The 21,269-nt window shown below is 47.9% G+C and overlaps 1 protein-coding gene across 4 annotated transcripts; it reads right to left on the reverse strand.

The window, feature by feature from the left end:
* Positions 1–240: 240 nt before the first annotated feature.
* Positions 241–21,129, reverse strand: atrxl (ATRX chromatin remodeler, like). Of its 4 annotated transcripts, none has more exons than XM_081719901.1 (35): positions 20,913–21,128; positions 19,368–19,498; positions 19,154–19,194; positions 18,995–19,038; positions 18,598–18,719; positions 18,003–18,122; positions 17,728–17,837; positions 17,540–17,607; positions 15,935–16,463; positions 14,640–15,576; positions 14,484–14,547; positions 9,368–9,522; positions 9,043–9,204; positions 8,851–8,932; positions 8,357–8,435; positions 7,927–8,166; positions 7,624–7,756; positions 7,287–7,396; positions 7,069–7,212; positions 6,625–6,802; positions 6,335–6,472; positions 5,953–6,128; positions 5,484–5,601; positions 5,252–5,358; positions 4,815–4,965; positions 4,089–4,176; positions 3,777–3,877; positions 3,499–3,607; positions 3,136–3,313; positions 2,604–2,771; positions 2,311–2,460; positions 2,076–2,147; positions 1,628–1,732; positions 1,409–1,537; positions 241–1,088 (listed from the first exon to the last, which is right to left on the reverse strand). In XM_081719901.1, the coding sequence occupies exons 1-35, from the start codon at positions 20,930–20,932 to the stop codon at positions 837–839; spliced, it is 5,511 nt and encodes a 1,836-aa protein (XP_081576027.1). In that variant the 5' UTR covers positions 20,933–21,128; the 3' UTR covers positions 241–836. The 4 variants fall into 4 exon arrangements, 3 of the variants coding, with proteins under 3 accessions (XP_081576027.1, XP_035383361.1, XP_081576028.1); XM_035527468.2 differs by having other exon boundaries at positions 4,035–4,176; positions 20,913–21,127; XM_081719902.1 differs by lacking the exons at positions 7,287–7,396; positions 7,624–7,756 and having other exon boundaries at positions 4,035–4,176; positions 20,913–21,127.
* Between the last annotated feature and the right edge of the window lie 140 nt (positions 21,130–21,269).

The following is a 21,269-nucleotide window of genomic DNA, read 5'->3' on the forward strand; positions in this document are numbered from 1 at the left end:
CGGATTAAGCGGGACAAACTCAATAACGTTTCAAGCACCTAGAAAGTTGACTTTGGAGGAATCCTGAAGTGAAGCGTTACTTACAGACATAACACGCGCATAGTACGCATCAACAATGGCGAGATGCGCGTGCAGTTTGTCCGCTGGTATTCGCTTGCAGCCCAAGTTACATTCAAACAGACGTACGCTGACCGGAGGTACAGACCTTAGTGTGCAACGTGAAGAAACTACAGCACCGCCTGGCGAAAACAAGACGCAAAACATTTGGTCTTTATTGTTCGTCTCTCTCAACTACAAAAAAATCTTTGCTCAAGTGTTTCTGTGGTCGTGACTCTTGGCACTAGACCCTTGCACAGTTGCGGTGCTCACAACACTCCACTGGCTGGGGTTTACATTCCTATGTCCTCTGTGAGGTAGACAACCCTTGCAGGCCAGACGTGTGAAATAACTTCATGTGGAGTTACACAGCAGCACAGGGGCTGCAAAATGAATTAATCATAGCAAAGAAAAATCTGTTGATTTACACTTTTATAAAAGCCACCAAACGACTGGTGGGTGACGTAATTGTTTGGTTGAACAATTTTCTTGATTCTTCTCTAAGTTTGAGGCATGACATGAGAGTGAACACTGAAAACTTACAGGCAACAGCAAGAACCATAAAACTGGAACCTGCTTTTTAGCATTAGACTGAATGTGAAGAAATTATCCAAAAATGCTAATGCAGTTACGATTCAATGAATATTAACAGTTACCGTGAAAGCTAACACTGTCCCAACATTGTGTACAAGCTGCTGTATTTGGTGTTTTGTTATGATATTGAAACAAAGTCCTCCTGTTTACTGCAGGGCTCCGTGGCCAGGCTGGAGGCTCGGGGCCGAGCACTGCTCAGCTGGTACAAGCCATGCTGTGTGGGCGAAGGCCTGCTGTGGCTGGCTGAGCATGTGGGAGTGGTCTCTCAGGACATGGTGAGGAGGAGAGAAAGCCCTGCCCTCCGGTGTGGTGGGAGGAGCTCTGTTGTTGTTGCTATGCACACTGGAAGAGGTGTGAGCTGTTCTTGTGGCCAGTACCTGCTGTATGTGGAGGATCAGCTGTGGAACAGAGAGAGACAGAGAGAAAGAGAAAGAGAGAGAGAGAGAGAGAGAGAGAGAGAGAGAGAGAGAGCAAGCAAAGCAAAGTGTTGGTGGTGTTGCATGTGATGGAGTCAGTGGTGGTGGTGATGTGTGAGTAGTAGATGGTGAGTGTCTGTAGTGGTCTCTGTGGTAGTGTCTGTGGTGGAGGTGTTTGTGACAGAGAATGACACCAGGCCGCTAACAGAGTCCAGCAGTACAATTTAATCCGAGTGTCATTTGTACTGGGACATCACAACCCTTTGTGTGCATACGTGTGTGATGTTTATATGTGTTTGTACCTTTTGTTGATCCTGTAGCTTCTGTTGGTACTTCTCGATCCTGTGTTTCCTCTCTCGGTCATACTGCACTTTATTCTGGACAGCCAGAGTCTTCAGATGATCCTTATCCAACAAAGGGTTATGTTTCCTCTACACACACAAACTCAACAACTCAAGACCTAATTACATGCAACACGATTACTTAGCACTAGACGACATCTCAAACACACAGACACTCACCGCTTCATGTAAGAAGAACTCCACACTCAGATTCTGTCTCCAGGCTCCAGACTCAATGCTATGTAAAGCTGTCTGAAGTTCAATACGACCCTTCTTTAGCATGGCCTAATGAACACACACACAGACACAATAACTGCTAGATAACATCAAACAAACTCCACGCTCTCTATTAACCTGCTGTTGCTTTTCAGCACCATGGACAGCGTTCTTCGGCACGCAGCACAGACAGACGACTCACCAACGGTTCAGCACCACGGTCAGCTCTTAAGAATGAGTCTCCGTGTCCCGGGGTACCACGTATGTGTAATAATATGTGCACGTGTGTGTGTATGAGAGAGAGGGTAGCTATATATGTATTTGTGAGTTATTGTGTGTGTGTGTGTATACGCCAACAGTGGCTTGAGGTCCAGGCACACCCACACCCCGTACACATGAGTAGAGATCGTACCTCCAGTTCCTTATTGGATTTCCTCCACAAGCTGGCGGGAGTGCCCAGCTCATTGGCACCCTTTATGGAGGCCTAAGAGGGACATACATAGACCAGTGAGGACTGGTTAGAATGCACACATAAACCAGCCTGCCGCATATGGCTGTGTGTGTGCATGTGTGTGTGTGTATATATAATGTATATGTGTATATATAATGTGTATATATATATATACATATAAAATGTGTGTGTGTACCGTCTCCTCTGCTTGGTACTCTTCCCATGCTGCTTTTCTCTCTTCCACACTAAGCTCCTCCTCTACTCTGTGGTCCAATAGCGAATCGTGTTCATGGAAGCGCACTATGCTCCGCCCACACTGCACCAAGAGGAGCGCCAAGACCTTGTCCTGCATGTGCACACACACACACACACACGCATGCATGCAACTGCACAAGTCATTAAGCGTGTGTTTGAATGTTTACTGTAAGCAGGGTTGTGTGTGTGTGTGTGTGTGTGTGTGTGTGTGTGTGTGTGTGTGTGTGCACGTACCGTGGGCAGGCTGGTGTGTGTGCGTGGGTCCAGGTCTGGTTGGAATCGGTACAGCTTACTCAGTTGACTGTGTGTAAAGTGTCTCTGGATTTGTTGGTGGTCGACAACACGGGACGATAAAGATTGCTTAGCAACCTGACGCTCGTAAATCTTCTGTTCCATGGTCCCCTGCCAATAGCCAACATCACCATCACATCAAGTTTTAATATTGCATAATATAAAGTGATATTGAAGTGTTTTCGAAAGAGTGTACTATGTATATTAATGAGAATGGGTGTGTGTGTGTGTGTGTGAGTATGGGCGTGCGTGCGTGTGTGTGTGTGTGTGTGTGTGTGTGTGTGTAAGTATGGGCGTGCGTGCGTGTGTGTGTGTGTGTGTGTGTGTGTGTGTGAGTATGGGCGTGCGTGCGTGTGTGTGTGTGTGTGTGTGTGTAAGTATGGGCGTGCGTGCGTGTGTGTGGGCGTGTGTGTGTGTGTGTGTGTGTGTGTGTGTGTGTGTGTGTGTGTGTGTGTGTGTGTGTGAGACTGTGTACCTGGGCTAGGAAGCGGTAAACGTAGACGGTTTTCCTCTGTCCAAAGCGATACACCCTAAAGATGCTCTGAACATCATAGGTGGGGTTCCAGGAAGCATCAAACACTACAACCCTGTTAGCAGCAACCAGGTTAATACCCAGAGAGCCTGCCCTGGTGGAGATGAGGAACAGCCTGCCCCTGGGGGGTGATTAAAAACCAGGTTAATACCCAGGGAGCCTGCCCTGGTGGAGATGAGGAACAGCCTGCCCCTGGGGGGAATTAAAAACGCTTCTGGCCTGCAGATACACCCTCCTAACCCACTAGACACTCCACACCCTCTACACCCTCTGCACCTTGTGTTGGTTGGCGTGTGTGCATGTTACCGTGTGTTTCTGAAGTTGTTGAATTCCTGAGCCCATTTCTTGCGTGCAGTTGCACTGGTAGAACCATCCAAGCGATAGTAGTCTTTATCTCGCACCCAAGACATTGTTCCTGACACACAGACACACACACCCCTCTGTGTTTTCGATTCATTTAACAAACACTAATGATTACAGATGATACTTCCAACTTGTTTGTGTTTGAGTGTAATAGAGAGCATGAAGTGTGTGTGTGTGAGTGTGTGTGTACGTTTGTGTGTGTGTGTGGGGGGGGTCCCTACCTTTATACAGAGATTTCTTTCCATCTCTCTTTGCCTTATTAGCCAAATCCAAGAAGGTTTCAATCAGGTCCAGTGAAACTAGAGACTGACTGAATACCAACCTGTGGAACATCAGCGTGTTACTGTCACACATGCATTTGTGGGTGTGAACGTTTGTGTATGTGTGTGTATGTATGTATACGTATGTATATGAGTGTGTGTTTGTGTATGTATGTGTGTGTATATGAGTGAGTGTGTGTGTGCGCACGTGTGATTTACACTTTTTCTCGTAGCTGTTCAGCACAGTGCAGTATCTCCATCAGTAGTACTAACTTCTCTGAATGTTCCAGCACACACGCGTCTGCATCACTCACAAACTGTCTGTACCAGCCTAGTGGAGGTCCACCGAATACACTCCGACCTGCAAACACACACACACACAACTCTGTGAGCGGGTAAGTGTGCGTTAGAGGAGAACTCTGGTCTCCAGCAGTGGGAGTCCCTCTCCCAATTAGAGTGTATTCACGAGAGAGAGAGAGAAGGAGGGAGAGAGAGAGAGAGATCAGGAGGGAGAGAGAGAGAGAGATATCAGGAGGGAGGGAGAGAGAGAGAGAATCAGGAGGGAGAGAGAGAGAGAGAGAGAGAGATAGCAGGAGGGGGCGAGAGAGATAGCAGGAGGGAGAGAGAGCGAGAGAGCTAGCAGGAGGGAGAGAGAGAGAGATCAGGAGGGAGGGAGAGAGAGATATCAGGAGGGGGAGAGAGAGCGAGTGATAGCAGGAGGGAGAGAGAGAGAGAGAGAGAGAGAGAGAGATAGCAGGAGGGGGCGAGAGAGATAGCAAGAGGGAGAGAGAGCAAGAGAGCTAGCAGGAGGGGGCGAGAGAGATATCAGGAGGGAGAGAGAGAGAGAGAGAGAGTGATAGCAGGAGGGAGAGAGAGAGAGTGATAGCAGGAGGGAGAGAGAGAGAGTGATAGCAGGAGGGAGAGAGAGAGTGATAGCAGGAGGGAGAGAGTGAGAGAGAGAGAGAGAGATATCAGGAGGGAGAGAGTGACTTGTGTTACCTTCATCTGTGTGACCTAGTGCGTTTCTCCCCAAGTCTGTGACCTCTGACCCCAGCATAGCTAGGGGTTGAGTCTGTCCTGCTGATGGCCCACTCACAGAACTCCCTCCTGTTACTATGGAAACCACAGGGGTGGGCTCGTCCCCTCTGCTCTGGATTTCATGAACACATACACGCGCGCACATATACACACACACACACACCCCAAAACAACAAAAACAAACCATTAACGTACAACCTTTAGGTGACTTGATAAGATTTACTTCTCTGTTCAGTTTCCGTGATTCCAGTCTGTCTGATTATGAATCTATAAGTGTGTGTGTATGAGTGTGTGCGCATAGGTGTTTAAATGTGTGTGTATAAGATACGTGTGTATAATAGTGTTTGTAAGTGTGTGTATGGGTGTATAAAATTGTGTGTGTATGAGTGTGTTCATACCTTGTTCCCTTTATTGAGGTCAGCCATCTGAAGGCACCATGGATGAGTCCAAATGAGACTGAGAATCTGAAAATCCTGAAACAACCTGTTCACCCCATAACCTTCCCCTACACACACACACGCACGCACAGACATATGCACAGGCACACAGACACACACACACAAACAGATTAATCTAGCTGCTCCGTGGAGGTGAGGTGTGTTTGTACGTGGCCGGTGTGTCAGCACTCACCCGTGTAGTTTTGGAGGTAGTGTCTATATAGCTGACACTGTAATGATGTCATCCTGATTGACAGGACGTACTCCCGCTTAGGGGGAAGGAAGGGGGTCAGTGCAGAGTAGTCCCGCCTCTACAACACACACACGCAAAAGACGAATTAGACAAATACATTCGTACACACAACTGCACACTCGTTCCTCCACTAACCCTTTTCCTTGGTCTTTCCTGGTTTTTCCTTTTTTCCCTGGTCTTCCCTATTTATTCCTTTTTTTCCCTGGTTTTCTCTGGGTTTTCCCTGGTCTTTCCTGGTTTTCCCAGTTTTTACCGTTTTTTTTCCCTGGTTCTTCCTTTTTTTCCATGGTTTTTCCTAGTTTTTCCTTTTTTCCCTGGTTCTTCCATTTTTCTGTGGTTTTTCCTAGTTTTTCCTTTTTTCCCTGTTTTTTCCTCTCTCTTGCCCAGCCCTGCTCCGCCTCTCTCTGACCTGAACACATCCCGCCAGGACTTCATGGAGGACGTGGACACGTTTCTTCATCAGGCTGACGTCTGAGGGGGTGGAGTCGGCACACAGCCCGTTCTGGATTGGGTTAATGAACCGGTTCTGGAACTCCCTCAGAGATCCCAGCAGATTCTCCTTAATGAAGCTGACCATACAGTAATCTACAACAGAACATCACACACACCATTGCTCACACTCCACACACCTTTAATTTGTGTCTATCTGAACTAAAGGACGGCCCTATCTCTGGACATCAGGGGTCCTCACAGCAGGCGTGATGTGGTCACGCTAACGTGTCTGACCCAAGTTACAGCTGTTACCCTGCTATGGAAAGGAAATGTGAAAGGTCAGGGTTAAAGGTCATTACACTCTGTGAGGTTGTTCTGGAGCGGCGTGCCCGTGAGCACGACTCGGCGGCGTGTGCGGATTGAGCTCATGGCTTTAAAGATTCCAGAACCTTCTGTCCTCAGGATATGACCCTCATCACACACCACTATGTCAGGGCCTACACACACACACATACACACACAGAAACAAACGTACTGAAAATGATGGAGAAAACAAAAATAAAAAACTGAAGACATTTGACCTCCGGGGTTCCCCCTGAGCATCAGTCTGAATGGAGCTGTATTTGGCAGGATGTGTGTGGAGGTGTACCAGGTTGCTGCAGTGTGCTGTGTAGGATCTCCTGGTGTCTCTGGTCTAGGGTTCGCTTGCCCTTGGTGAGGACACGGTACAGCTCATAGCTCACAATCATCACACCTCCACCTCTGTGCCACCTGCTCAGAGCCTCCACCCGACACGACACCGACTTCACTGTAGCCAACTCCAACACCTGTGTGTGTGTGTGTGTGTGTGTGTACGTGTGTGTGACAGAGAGAGAGCTCAATATATGTAGCATGCATACATTACATCTACAGTAAGCACCTTACAGCCATGCCATATGTGTGTGTGTGTGTGTGTGTGTGTGTGTGTGTGTGTGTGTACCTCTAGTGTGTGTTTAGTAATGCCACACTGCGGGAGTGTGTGTGTATGTGTGTGTACCTCTAGTGTGTGTTTAGTAATGCCACACTGCGGGAGTGTGTGTGTATGTGTGTGTACCTCTAGCTTGCGGACTCTAAGACCACGCTGCCATTTGTCAAACTCAGCCCTCCAGTTGAGCACCGTGTTGAGGGGACACACCACCAACGCGGACTTCAGTTTCAGAAGGTCATTAGTCAACACTGTGTGTAGGAATACTATCACCTGTAACACACACAGAGCGCTTTATTTAACCACAGAACCATCTCTCACACTCACACAGTGCTGTGTCTCAGTACCTGCAGTGTCTTTCCGAGGCCCATGCAGTGTGCTAGAATACAGCCAGAGCCAGGAGACGACGTCACCTTCGCCACACACTCACAGCAGCTGTCCCACATAAACCTCACCCCTACACACACACACTATAGTCAAAACCAACACACAGCAGCTTAGAAGCTGTAGGTGTTACACATGTAAGTATAACTACTTAGTAATTACACAGGCTTACAACACACACACACACACATACACACACTATACATGCACGCAAAGTCACACAGCATACCCACACACAGCATATACTCACACAGCATACCCACGACCACACAAACAGAATACACACCCACACACACAAACCTTCTCGTTGGTGAGGTTTCAGTTTACTAAGCAGCTGTGTGTCCACTTGCACCAGACATTCATGTGTGATGTCATCCTGTTCTAGAACTAGAGGGGCGGGGCTGGGGGCGGGACCTTCCACAATTATCATCACCTGAGAGGCGGAGCCAAGAGTGCATGCATTACGACAGCGGTCTAATACCCAAATCATCAGCTTAGTAACCAGGCCAAACACTGCGTTACTACGGTAACTAGACGCGTCACGACGCTTCCTTCTGGCTGCCTGCTCGTTTACAGTAACGAAGCACAAACACGCACACACACCTCTGAGTCGTCAGTCCCTCGCTCTCTGCTCTCCTCCACTCTCTGTCTCTCTCTCTCTGCCAGCCTCTTCCTCCTCTCCTCTTCCTCACGCAGGGCCTCCTGCGTCTCCTTGGCCAGCTGCTCCACCTCCAGGATCTTACGGATCTTCCTCCGGCCTTTAGACACAGCTGTGAGGTCTTCCTCATCTTCCTCATCACCTCGGAGAGTGTCAGCACTCACATCCTCACCGTCTACAGAACCCTGTGTAACACACACACACACACACACACGGTCCAAAAGGCACAAGCATGTGAGCCCAGACAAAGTGGAGTAACAAACACACACAGTCCAAAATACACAAACACACACACACACACACACAGGCACACACACACAAATGGTCCAAAATTCACACGCACACGCATGCAGCCACATGCATGCACCCACACACCTTTTCCAGAGACGTGTGACGTTCAACACTCTCAGCTGAACCCTCGTCATTCTCCTCATTACAGTTTAGTCGTTTTTGGCTATAGAAAAAAAAATTACAAAACATTATAAACCCATCAACTATCAATAATTCACCTTATAAACCCATCAACAATCAATAATTCCCCTTCTAAACCCTTCAGCGATCAATAATTCACCTTCTAAATCCATCAGCAATCAATAATTTACTTTATAACCCTATCAGCAATCAATAATTTACTTTATAACCCTATCAACAATCAATAATTCACTTTATAACCCCATCAGCAATCAATAATTCACTGTATAACCCCATCAGAATCAATCACCTTCCATCAACCCTGGGACGTCATTCATAACAAAACCACCAACTGCTCAGCTGCCATGGAAACATCAACACTAAACTCCACGTACATGACTAAAGTTTCCAGTAACCAACACTGATATTCAGTACTAATCCCTCATTGGTGGCTTTACCTGACATCCTCACCCTCTGATTGGCTGAGCTCCACGCTCATCGCTGACTCCTCACTGGCTGAGTCATAGCTGTTGCTGTCCACTACCCAGACAGACGAAATGTCAAAGTTAGGCAAAGTTTAAAAAATGGATTTCTAAAATTAAACACACCCTAAAAACGCCAGGGGGTTTCTGATAAATCATTTGGCTAACCAATGATCAGCTTGGGCTTCTGGTTGTCTCTCCCACTCGTCTGGCTCTCTATCACTCCTTTGGGCTTGGCCTCCCATGGGGTTAGGCCCCGCCCAAGAAGGCGGTGACGGCGCAGTGATGTTATGGGAACGTCGGAATCTGAGCTGTTATCTGTGGGCTCGCCTGCAGACAACGAGAGTTACAAACACACACGGCAGGGGAAGTCAGACGCTAGTAAGCTTGCAGCCTGGAGAGAACGCCCAGCACACGTGAGCTCAACCTGGCTCCTCCCACATGAGAGGGGAGGAGTTCCTCGCCCATTATGAACAGTTGCTCAGTCACTTACTGTCTTCAGCAATGCTTTTATCCACTGCCATTTCCCCACTCTTCTTCCCTTCCTCCTCATCCTCACCGACGGAGCGGTCGTCCTCAGACGTGCTGTCCTGGTCGGAGTTGGACAGATTGGCTCTGATCTTGGCCAGAAGGATCTGCTTAGCAATTCTACAGACAGGGAGCAAGATGGAGAGAGACAGATGAAGAAAGAAGTCAGTCATTTTGATTCCATTAAATTATCTGCTGTGTGGGTTTGGTGCTTTTATTTAACTGCTGTGTGGGTTTGGTGCTTTTATTTAACTGCTGTGTGGGTTTGGTGCTTTTATTTAACTGCTGTGTGGGTTTGGTGCTTTTATTTAACTGCTGTGTGGGTTTGGTGCTTTTATTTATCTGCTGTATCATCACTGTGGACCCACAGTGCATTGCAGGCTTTTTTTTTTTTTTTTTTTAATACTTACTTCTTTTTTTCCACTGATCTTGGATCAGCACTTTTTGTGCAAACATGCCTTTTCTGCATGTGGGATTATCCCAGCAAACTCCAGCACTTCTGACTGTAGGTTTTACTCTGACTCCAGATTAGAGAGTTCTACTCTGAATCTGAAGCCCGAACGTTACCCGAGCCTGGCTGCTCTGGAATAAACCAGCACACACACACATAGCAGAGCAATGTGCTCCTGTGGTCCCTCACACACATAGACTGCAATGTGATGTGCTCTCTCTCTCTCACACACACACACATAGCAGAGCAATATGCTCCTGTGGTCCCTCACACACACACACACACAGCAGAGCAATGTGCTCCTGTGGTCCCTCACACATAGACTGCAATGTGATGTGCTCCTTCTCTCTCTCTCTCACACACACAGGAAGGTGTTTACACAGACAGACTCTTACATGGTGCAGCCCAGGTTCTGTCCTGCAGAGTTTAGTTCCAATCTCACATCTTAACCAGACTTAATCAAGTCCTTCTGTAACATCTCAAGCCCCACATGTAATCTAGACCCACAATGCCAGACTAGGCCTTGAAGTAAACATGGCACTGGTGGCAGATGTTCCGGACGGACTGAAATGTGCAGTACTGGCTCCAGTCCAGTTCACACAAACACCCTGCAGAGGACGTTGCACTGTGGTGCCCTAGCACCCGCTAGCCAGCTGTGCTTCAACAGACTGTATTACAGACCAGGTCACTGGGATTGATCAACAAGAGCCTTGAGGGTATTTTTGAGGATTTTTTTCCAACACCCAATCAGGCAAAAACAATCCAGCTTTGTGTACGACTGAAACGCCCCCAACAGAACTAAGCCAGGTTACTCCCCTCAGACTCTGCTATCATGGCCTCAGGAGACACTCTCAAGGTCGGTTTATGACGAAACCAGAAACTCCAAGATTAAAGGTCTTAATAAAGAGACAAGAGACGAGACTAGTGTGGGGTAATTATTTTATTTCAGCACTGCTTACATACAGTGGGACTTGGCACAGTTTGGTTTATTCTTAATGCATTTTTTTGCATGCATTTGTTTTATTAAATTTAAATCCACAAGTTTAAAATGTGTGCGAACTGCAATAAGACAAATACTGAAGTAAGCATGCAGTGATTTTGCTGGATTTTTGGATCCTGACACGAAGGGTGTTCATTTACAGCAGTGAAGCAGGATCCGGGGGGAGGGGGGAGGGGGGGACGGACGGACAGAGAGAGACACACACACACACACACACACACACGAGAGAGAGAGAGAGCGAGACACACACACAGCGAGACAGAGAGACACACACACAGAGAGAAAGACAGAGACACACAGAGAGAGAGAGAGAGAGAGAGACACACACACACACACACACACACACACACAGCGAGACAGAGAGACACACAGACACACAGAGAGAGAGAGAGAGACACACACACACACACACACACACACACACACACACACACACACACACAGAGAGAGAGAGAGAGACAGAGACAGAGAGACAGACAGAGAGGTGGGGTTAGTGGCAGGGGAAGCAGGTGTGAGTAGCTTGTCTGGAAAAGCGTCCCCTCACCCTACACTGCAGGGAGAAACAAACCAAACACAGGAGAGAAGAAAGAAAAGCGTTCACACACACTTATCAAGTTTTCCAATTTACCCCACACAGTCTCAGGCTTGGAGCACACAGCAGGGAGTGGGTGAAGGTCACGAGGTCAGGTGGCCAGCTAAGACCAGCGCAGCTCCCAACACTCCAACAAAGCTAGCAGACCGGTCAGTCCCAAAGCACCCGGCTGCCTTCTGCAACCACCAACACACTTCCACACACACTGCTTGCGTCGCTCCCAGGAGACTAAAGCCCTCCTCACTGGGTCCAGATGACACTACCCACAAATGCCAATTCACTTCCTGACACGTACTATAGAACGCTCCCCTCTCACAGGCTTGCACCAATCACACTGCCTGTCTAATTCCACACACCATACCGCATTTTAGACTCTAGCAACAGACATTTCTCCATGACCAGGGACAGCCGCGGTAACGTGATACGTTGGAGTACTGTGATAAGCAGAGTACTGTCCACATACCCTCCTGAGCAGCGTCATCTCTCAAGTGTTGCTGAAATACTCTCGTTTGTAGTGTTGATATGCTTTTGAACAGTGTTCGTCTGTAGTACTAATAGTGAACAGTACTGTCACTAATAGTGAATACTCCCACAAGTAGTGTCGATACTCACGAGTACTGTCTATATACTCTCGTGGGTACTGTAAATATTTTCTTCTGAGTATTGTCGGTACTCTGTCATGAACATTTTCTGTACACAGAGCTGTCTAATGGACACCAAGTTAATTTGTGAGTTTGGATGTTTTCTGTAGTTGTCCATTGTAAGGCACAGAAGAAAAATAATGACCTTTCTGGTGCAATCAGTCTAGGACACACCTAGTAACAGCAACTGAAGATGTAAAACAATAACAGTAATGAGCTCCATATAACCTCCGTAGGTGCCTTCACATGATGACGTGTAAAACAGCTAACAATGCCAAAAAAAAATTGTTATTGTTCATCCTAACAACTAGCCAAAAGTAACAAAATCAGTAATATGATATACAAAGCATTATTATTATTATTATTATTATTATTAATTGAAATTAAAACAGGTGTGCTCCTGTACGGACCATCTCTAAAGTCCCATTTACTTTCCAAACTTTTTCCAACTCATCCTACAATTTCCATACACACTGTGTGCAACATACACTGTCCCTTCTTTGATTGCAGCTTGTGAACGCATTTATATAAAAAGCTAAAGCATAAAACACTGACACATCCAGCAGCTCCTGTTTTACACACGTCTGCCTCTACAGTCACTGGCCACTTTATTAGGAACTCCTGTCTTTTAGAGATCTGGGATTACAGACTGTGGCCTGTCTGCACGCCTGCCCAGTTCATCCGGTCCTGGCTCTGGTTCTGACCAGATGTGGGTCCAGTGGTGGAACTTTCCCAGTACTGGGGGGCTTTTGCAGGAGGTGGGAGGTACATGCTGGGTTGCCAGTGGTTAGAATATCCAGCAACCCCATGCGTCCCTCCTCTGTCTTTCTCCCAGACAGCACGTCACCTCTACTCTCTGCACACTTTACCACCTATCTGGGTTGCCAATGGTCAGAATATCCAGCAGCAGTGGTCCTGCGGTGAGACTCACAGTTGACTGGGCATTGAAGGGCGGGGCATGGCAGCAGAGACGCTACAGTCTGCAACTATGGTGGTCCAGAGAGTCATAATACAAAAGCAGTTTAAAATGCCTCTTTTGTGAAAGCAACCAGAAACCTAACACTGTAAATTACTAGAGAGAAAACTAAACGTCACACCGGCCCTAAACCAACTGACCTGAACACACCAGAACATGGGGGGAGACGCTCTCTTCCCATTGGTAGTTTGTGTCATGATTCTCTGGGACACCATATCCAGAATGACAGCTAGGTATCGCCATAAAGAACGTCACTAATAAAGTGGGTGATGAGGGCAGAGTTTTAATCGACCTACCGTTAGCAAACCAAACAGCCCTGGAAATGATTGACCGAGAGTACTGCACTTCCAGAACCATCCGGCTGTGCCCTACAAACACACACACACACACACACACACACACACACACGTGCGCGCGCGCACGCACACACACACACACACACACACACACACACACACACACACACACACACACACACACACACACACACACACACACACACACACACACACACACGACAAACAAGAGTAAGCGCTCTCTTATGACATTAAAGCCACTGACGTGTGCACTGATGCCCTTATGTAAAACAAACACTAAAACTGATAAATAAATATCTCTTCCACACCAACAGTGTGGAAACAATTAGTGTGTGTGTGTGTGTGTGTATACACACACACACACACATACACATTCCGAGCGTTGAACCGGAGTCTAGAAGGAGTGTCAGGTAGGTGTGTGTGTGTGTGTGTATGTATGTATGTGTTTGAACATACGTATGTGTATGTGTGTGTTAGGGTCCCAGCACTCTGTTTCCTCAGGATGCAGAAAGTGTTCAATGCAAATGTGACATAGCTGCTAAGACATGTGAGGTCAACGGCACATGAAACACACACAGACTCAGTCAGATGGAGGCCCCACAGGTCACAACAGCTTCGCAGGTCTCTGAGGCTCAGACAAAGGGCTCACAGTTCACACAGCTCCTTTTAACAGAAACAAACCACAACAGAACAAAGCCATACAGCTGATCAACTCGAAAACACAGCACGGAACTTGTCTCAGGCCAGCACACAGAACAACGCTTCCTGTCTCCTTCACGGACATTTTTGGAATATCGTTTAGGTGACCTTCAACCTTCAAGTTTAGGAGTGTATATGCGTTTCTTACATGTTTATTACATGCTTTACCCCAATGGTAGCTGCTGCCTAAATGTCATGTGTTTGTGTGTGCGTGCGTGCTACATGTTCAGTCTGCGCAGAACCAGACCAGTGGTGGCTTCGGCACGTGTGTGGCGTGCACGCGTGGCTGTGCGTGTATGTGGCAGTCCCAGTGCCTGCGAGACCCTGAAGCACGTGTGGGCTGTGCTGGGCTGTGCTGGTGGACTCCAGCGTGTGTGCGAGACGCCCGGACGCTCTTCTCCGTACCTATTCTCAACATCCTCCTCCTCCAACACCGGCGGCTCCATGGACGGCTCATCCAGCTCCTCACCTGCAGGGGGCGCAGGGAGGACATGCGTTAAGGAGTCGTTCCCTACCGCGCAGCAGTGGTACCGTGCTGGTGGGACACGCCCAGGCACTCACCAGACGACTGTCGGTGGAAGGTTCTGGAGCCCAGCACCATGACGTCACTCAGTGGGTGGATCTTCTGGTCCTGGTCTTCAGAGTCACTGCTGTGCTCACTGTCCACCTCCTGGTCCCCTATATCGCTGGACGAGCTCTCGCCTGCAGACACCATCTTAGCAACCTTGTGACCTACGGCTCTCCTGACCTTTGACCCTGCGTCCTTGGCACCAGCGACGGAAGACGAGGAGGAAGACGAGGAGGGGGACGAAGACCTTTGTTTCCGTTTCCGCGGGTTCCGCTCTTGGCAGGGCAGGGTGGATTTCACCAGACCAAACAGGCAACGTTTCCTGACTTCCCGGCTTGTTTTAGCTCCGCCTCCGTCACTCTCGGGGCCGCCTTCTTCCTCGCTGGTCGCCATGCCAGCGGCGGCGGTTTGCAGCAACACGGCGGGAACTTCGTCGGAGTCCGAGTCCTCCGCTAGCCCAGCATGCTTTGCGGTGGGGGGCGTGTTGGTGCGGCGTCGACGGGGGGTCGTTTTCACGCGGGGAGATCGTTTGTTCCCTTCGTCCAGCGTCTCGTCTTCATCGCTGTCCTCCTCCGGGCCCACACCTCCCCCTTCCTCCATCTTGTCCACTTTCTCCTCCTCTTTTCCCTTCATCCCCCCATCTGTCCTCTGCTCCGCCTCCATCTCCACCCTTTCACTCTTGAACTCTACGCTGGCCCCTCCCCCCGGGGTCTCCGGCTTGTCCACCACAGCAGCGGGGTTAGCATTAGCGTTAGCCACAGGCGCTCCAGCTAGTGGTACCGGCGTTAGCTTCACCACCAGCTCCTTTGTGACCCCTGCAGCCTTTGGTACCAGAACCTTCCGGGGCCGGCCCCTCCCCTTTGGTCTGTGTGTTTCCACGGTAATGTCGCTTGATGCTTTGGCTCCACCCAGCTCTCGGTTCAGGGCTTCCTATAGTTGAAGCAGCAAGCGAGAGACAGCGAGAGACAGAGCGAGCCTCGGATCAAAACACTCACCGTCCCACAACAACTTGTAACTTAAGCCAAACCAATATGCATGATATCTAATTACAGCTCTGCACAATCAAGGTGTTTTTAACACAGATTTAAAAAAAAAAATCAAATGTGCTCAGAAATTAAAATCTTATCAATCCTGAAAGTATGTGCATCACTCCCTTATACGTGGTAAATACAAACAAAATGAGTGGAAAAGATTCCAGAATCCCCAATTCATCAGGTGTCATATCTTGAGAGATCAACAATATTTGCTTTGGGAAATCATGAAAGGACACACATACACCCACACACACCTGGAGCGCAGTGTGCGCTTGCTGCAGGTCCTGCAGGATGGTTTGGAACATCCGGAGTCTCTTGGCTCTCTCCACATCCTCTTCCTCATTGACCTCTTCATCCTTCTCGCTCTGAATGAAAGCCACGAACGACTGGTTCAGCGACGTCGTCATGTCAACCACGCGCTGCACACGCTCGCACAGTGCCGGAGACGGCGCCATGGGAGGTCCTGCCCCAATTACCCCACGACCGGCCTTCTGCCTCCCCCGGGTCCCGCCTCCTACAGTTCGACCAATCACAGGCCTTTCAGAGCCAGTTTCTGGGCGGCGCTTGGGGGTCCAGATCTTTTCGAGGTTCTGGAAGACGGAGTCGCAGGCCAGGACGAGGTCCGTGAGCGGCTCTGGACTGCACACGTAACAGTACCACTTCCTCTCCTCTTCCAAGATGGCAGACAGCTCTCTTCGGCCAAGATTGCGCAGGACGCACTTCTTACAGAAGGCGTTGCTGCAGTAGTCACAGCCAATCAGATTGCCTCCCTCCGCACACCACCTGCACCAACAACAGCAGCTCTTTATCCTGAACATGCAAACGAGACCTCATTACCCTGTACTGTTCACCCGGAACATGCAAACGGGACCTCATTACCCTGTACTGTTCACCCGGAACATGCAAACGGGACCTCATTACCCTGTACTGTTCACCCGGAACATGCAAACGGGACCTCATTACCCTGTACTGTTCACCCGGAACATGCAAACGGGACCTCATTACCCTGTACTGTTCACCCGGAACATGCAAACGGGACCTCATTACCCTGTACTGTTCACCCGGAACATGCAAACGGGACCTCATTACCCTGTACTGTTCACCCGGAACATGCAAACGGGACCTCATTACCCTGTACTGTTCACCCGGAACATGCAAACGGGACCTCATTACCCTGTACTGTTCACCCGGAACATGCAAACGGGACCTCATTACCCTGTACTGTTCACCCGGAACATGCAAACGGGACCTCATTACCCTGTACTGTTCACCCGGAACATGCAAACGGGACCTCATTACCCTGTACTGTTCACCCGGAACATGCAAACGGGACCTCATTACCCTGTACTGTTCACCCGGAACATGCAAACGGGACCTCATTACCCTGTACTGTTCACCCGGAACATGCAAACGAGACCTCATTACCCTGTACTGTTCACCCGGAACATGCAAACGAGACCTCATTACCCTGTACTGTTCACCCCGAACATGCAAACGAGACCTCATTACCCTGTACTGTTCACCCCGAACATGCAAACGAGACCTCATTACCCTGTACTGTTCACCCCGAACATGCAAACGAGACCTCATTACCCTGTACTGTTCACCCCGAACATGCAAACGAGACCTCATTACCCTGTACTGTTCACCCCGAACATGCAAACGAGACCTCATTAGCTCATTTTGCCCAGGCGAGTTCGTGATTTTATTGTTTGTCTACATTACTCAAAAGGAGCTAGCTCCAAGCTGTCTCTCTGATACAACAACCACAAGGCCACCCCCACCCGAATGGCCACACCCCCATTCAATTGCACATGGGCCAAGTCTGAAAACTCCAAAGTGAAAATATTTGCCCAAACCTGCACTGTTCATCCATTCCCTCTGAATCTTTACTGATGTCATCACTCATGTAGTACTTAAAGCAGGCCTGGGAGAGAGAACACCACACACAAACACACACCCCCATCAGTATAACTGTAGTCTATCTGCAGTGCTTCAGAGTTCAGTTCACTGAACTCAGTTCAGTGTCCCCCCCCCACACACACACCTTGCAGATGAGCACTTTCAGAGCTGGGTGCTGGAAGACAGAGTCCCTCTGGAAATGGTTGACCTGCTGACCACAGGCAGTGCAGTTCACTCTCTCCATATCTGAGCCCACTAAACACCAGAAACAAATGCACACCAATCGCTTTGTACAGGTCGCGTTGCAATTGTATCTCTGCAAACCACTCACTGCTATGATCCAGAACCAGTGAGTGCGGCTGACCATTCACGGTCAGTTTAACATCAACCATCGGCCCGATCAGAACGTGTCTGTGGTACCTTTCCTCTTGTCGGAAACATCTTTGTTCTGCCTGTAGACGCGTTTACTGCGAAATTCTGGGCCTCTGAACTCATCACGAACATCATTACCCACAGACTCAGGCTGCACAAAAACTGTACCTGCATGATGGAAAAAGGAAGAAAACTACAATACCCATCAGCCCCCACATGGAATGCTCGCAAAATTGTGGAAGTGATATCAAAGCAGAAATTTCCACAATTTCAAACGGTAAATTTTACCTTACATTCACATTTGATTAAATTAAAACTTTAGTTTAGGAGACATTCTTAAATATTTAAGTCAACTGGCCAACAAGCAGGCAAGTTCACAACCTCAAAGATTGGAATTTATAACCTTGAATGCAGTGTTTCTAAATCAAGAACGTGGTTCTTAAACCTCACAAAATACAGCAAGCCAGAGTGTTTTTAATCAGAAATAGGTCCATGTTACTCGCTGGATCAGTAATAAAATTTAGAAAGTTGTCTAGTCTCTCCAAATGTTAAGCACTCTGATCCAAACTGGTCTACATTTTTGCCATCAAGTCTCTGAGCAGAAGGCCAGGGTGAAGTCCCGGCATGGAGGTAGGCAGCGCACCTTTAGGCAGGCAGCTGGTGTCTGGCTCGCTGGAATTGATGGACAACACGTCTTCTGCTCCGCTCTCGGAAGAAGCATCTGACTCGTTCAGGCCACTGCGCTTCGACACCATCAACGGCTTCCTGGATTTAGTCACCATATCAAAACGTAAACATACACCATGAATAATAAATAACGATATCAAACTGTAAATGTTAACCTCATGAATAATAATGACATTAAACCGTAAACATTCACGTCACGAGTAATAAATAATGACATCAAACTGTAAAATGTTCATCTCATGAATAACAAATAACTACAAATATATTTAAAGTGTTGATCACACACTATGTTTGATACATCTATAATTTCTTGATTGCTAAATAGTCATACAGTAGAGCAAAATTAAACTGACCTTTTGGATCGAGCTGTGGAAATTGTCTTTGTCGAGTTCCTTGGCTGAACACATGAAAAAACACACACACTTACTTTGTACCAAGACTAGAAGCATACAGTGTGTGATTGTGTGTGTATGTGCGTGCATGTGTGTGTGCAACTCTTCTGAGGTCCATACAGCTGCCTGTTGTTGCTCAATAAACTCCTTGGCCACTGCACCTGTGAATAAAGCAACCAATCAAATGAATTGATTACAAGGGTAAACACCAGTAAGATTACTACTGTCACATTAATAAACACATTCACCAATACTACTGTCACAGAATAAAGCTTGTGCAAGGATATTGTGACATGGTTGTGTGTGCGCTGGTGTGTCCACGTGCGTGACTCACCACTCCAGTGTCCAGGCAGGCTGTGTTCACTGCCCTGTTCTGTGGACAGTGCCAGGAACTCGTGGAGTTTACTGATCAGAACGCCCAGCTTGCCCCCTGCCCCTCTGCTGCCCCCGGCAACGGGCTCAGGCCTACAACGGCACAAGATCACAACAACCAGCACCGCTTTATGTTAACCAGGCAAGTCATTAAGAATATGCTTATGTTAACAAAAGCACACGCCCTCTGACTGCACTACACAGACTACGCACCAAAATCACACGTCCACTGCAAATATGAGCTACAAATCTAAAACAAAAATAAAGTGATGTACACACAACTCTAAGAAAACACAATCCCAAGCAGAAAAGAAGGAAAACTTTTTTATAATAAAAATTCCTGTTGCTTTAATCCCCTTTACCCAATAAATATACCCCAGTAGGAATTTATATCACCTTCACCCATTAAAAACACCAAGGCATAAATATTAAATCACCTTTACCCAATAAAATAACAACAGCTGGAATATTTGCCACCTTTATAACAACAAAGAAGGAACAAGAAAGCCAACTTCAAGTCCAATGACTGCCTTCACATACACTAGTCTGACAAGGTCAACTCATTATGCAGGACCAAAAACAGGCTCATCCAAAGGCAACATTCTGAAACCAATCAAGCAAAGTTGTGTGCAGTGTGTAAGATTTACTAGGCAAAATATTTGTACAAATTTATGAAGATTGACATAATATTTTCAATTTGATTATTCAACACATTATGTACTATTCCACTGGTTGCACTAATATTTACAGACCCCTGCACTCTTTAGCTAGGCTGTCATCTTTATTTTTAAAAGTTGACCTGTTTTCTAAAAGGTGACGAGCGGAGGCTGAACACTGAAGATGCTTTGGGCACAGCAGAAGAAGATTGAAAGTGTCCATTAGTCATATATACAGACAGAGTCCAGTGACACGCACAGCTTCTGTGTGAGCTCAGATCTCAGGGTCAGACACTGCAGCTGGAGCTGACAGAGCTGTGGCTCGAACACGGCCTGCCAGCCCGAAGCCACCTCGATGGGCTACAACCAGGATGGTGCACGGCTGTCACTTGTTCTGGTCCTCAGATCATCTCTAAGCCCTTCCCTCAACCAGACCGACAAGCGCACACGTTTCCAGCTGTACGGGTACCTGTTAAGTAGCTGGCTGGCTACTTCAGTCTCAGGCCCAAGTCTCAGACCTTCTCTGGTAAATGTCTCTGGTGATTGTGTTAGATAGCGTCTGCCATGTTTTTGTTTCACAACAAACAAGCAGCAACCCATGAAGCAAAAGCACGACTCCTAACCTAACCTAGCCTAGCCTAACCTAGCCTAGCCTAACCTAGCCTAGCCTAGCCTAACCTAACCTAGCCTAGCCTAACCTAGCCTAGCCTAACCTAACCTAACCTAACATAGCCTAGCCTAACCTAACCTAACATAGCCTAGCCTAACCTAACCTAACCTAGCCTAACCTAGCCCAGTTTATCTTAGTTAACGAGAATACTGAGGTAGCTAACCAACGATGTATCTCTTACCTCAGAACCTCCGTAGTCATCCTCTGGCCCTGTAAAGCAGGATCTGCTGTTAAAGTTTAAAAAAACAACAACAACCCTACACTTAATCTCAGATTCCCCGCAAGCGATGAGAAGATAGCGGCACACAATGTTCGGTCCTGAGGGAAAACCAGTCACACACCCGCCGCCATCTTGCAGCTACAGCGCTAGCGGCGCGCTAAGATGGCGCCGTGGTGTGCGGCTCCTGCCCGTCGTCATTTCCGAGGGCGGACAGAATATGGCGGCTGCGTCAACACAGCTGTGGACACCGCAGTGTTTACCTTTCAAATGAGCTCAAGAGAAAACAGGCACTGTATGCTTTGAGAATGCTTTATTATG

Source organism: Electrophorus electricus, chromosome 8 (assembly GCF_041902795.1).
Source record: "Electrophorus electricus isolate QZ-2024a chromosome 8, ASM4190279v1, whole genome shotgun sequence".
Lineage (NCBI taxonomy): Eukaryota > Metazoa > Chordata > Actinopteri > Gymnotiformes > Gymnotidae > Electrophorus > Electrophorus electricus.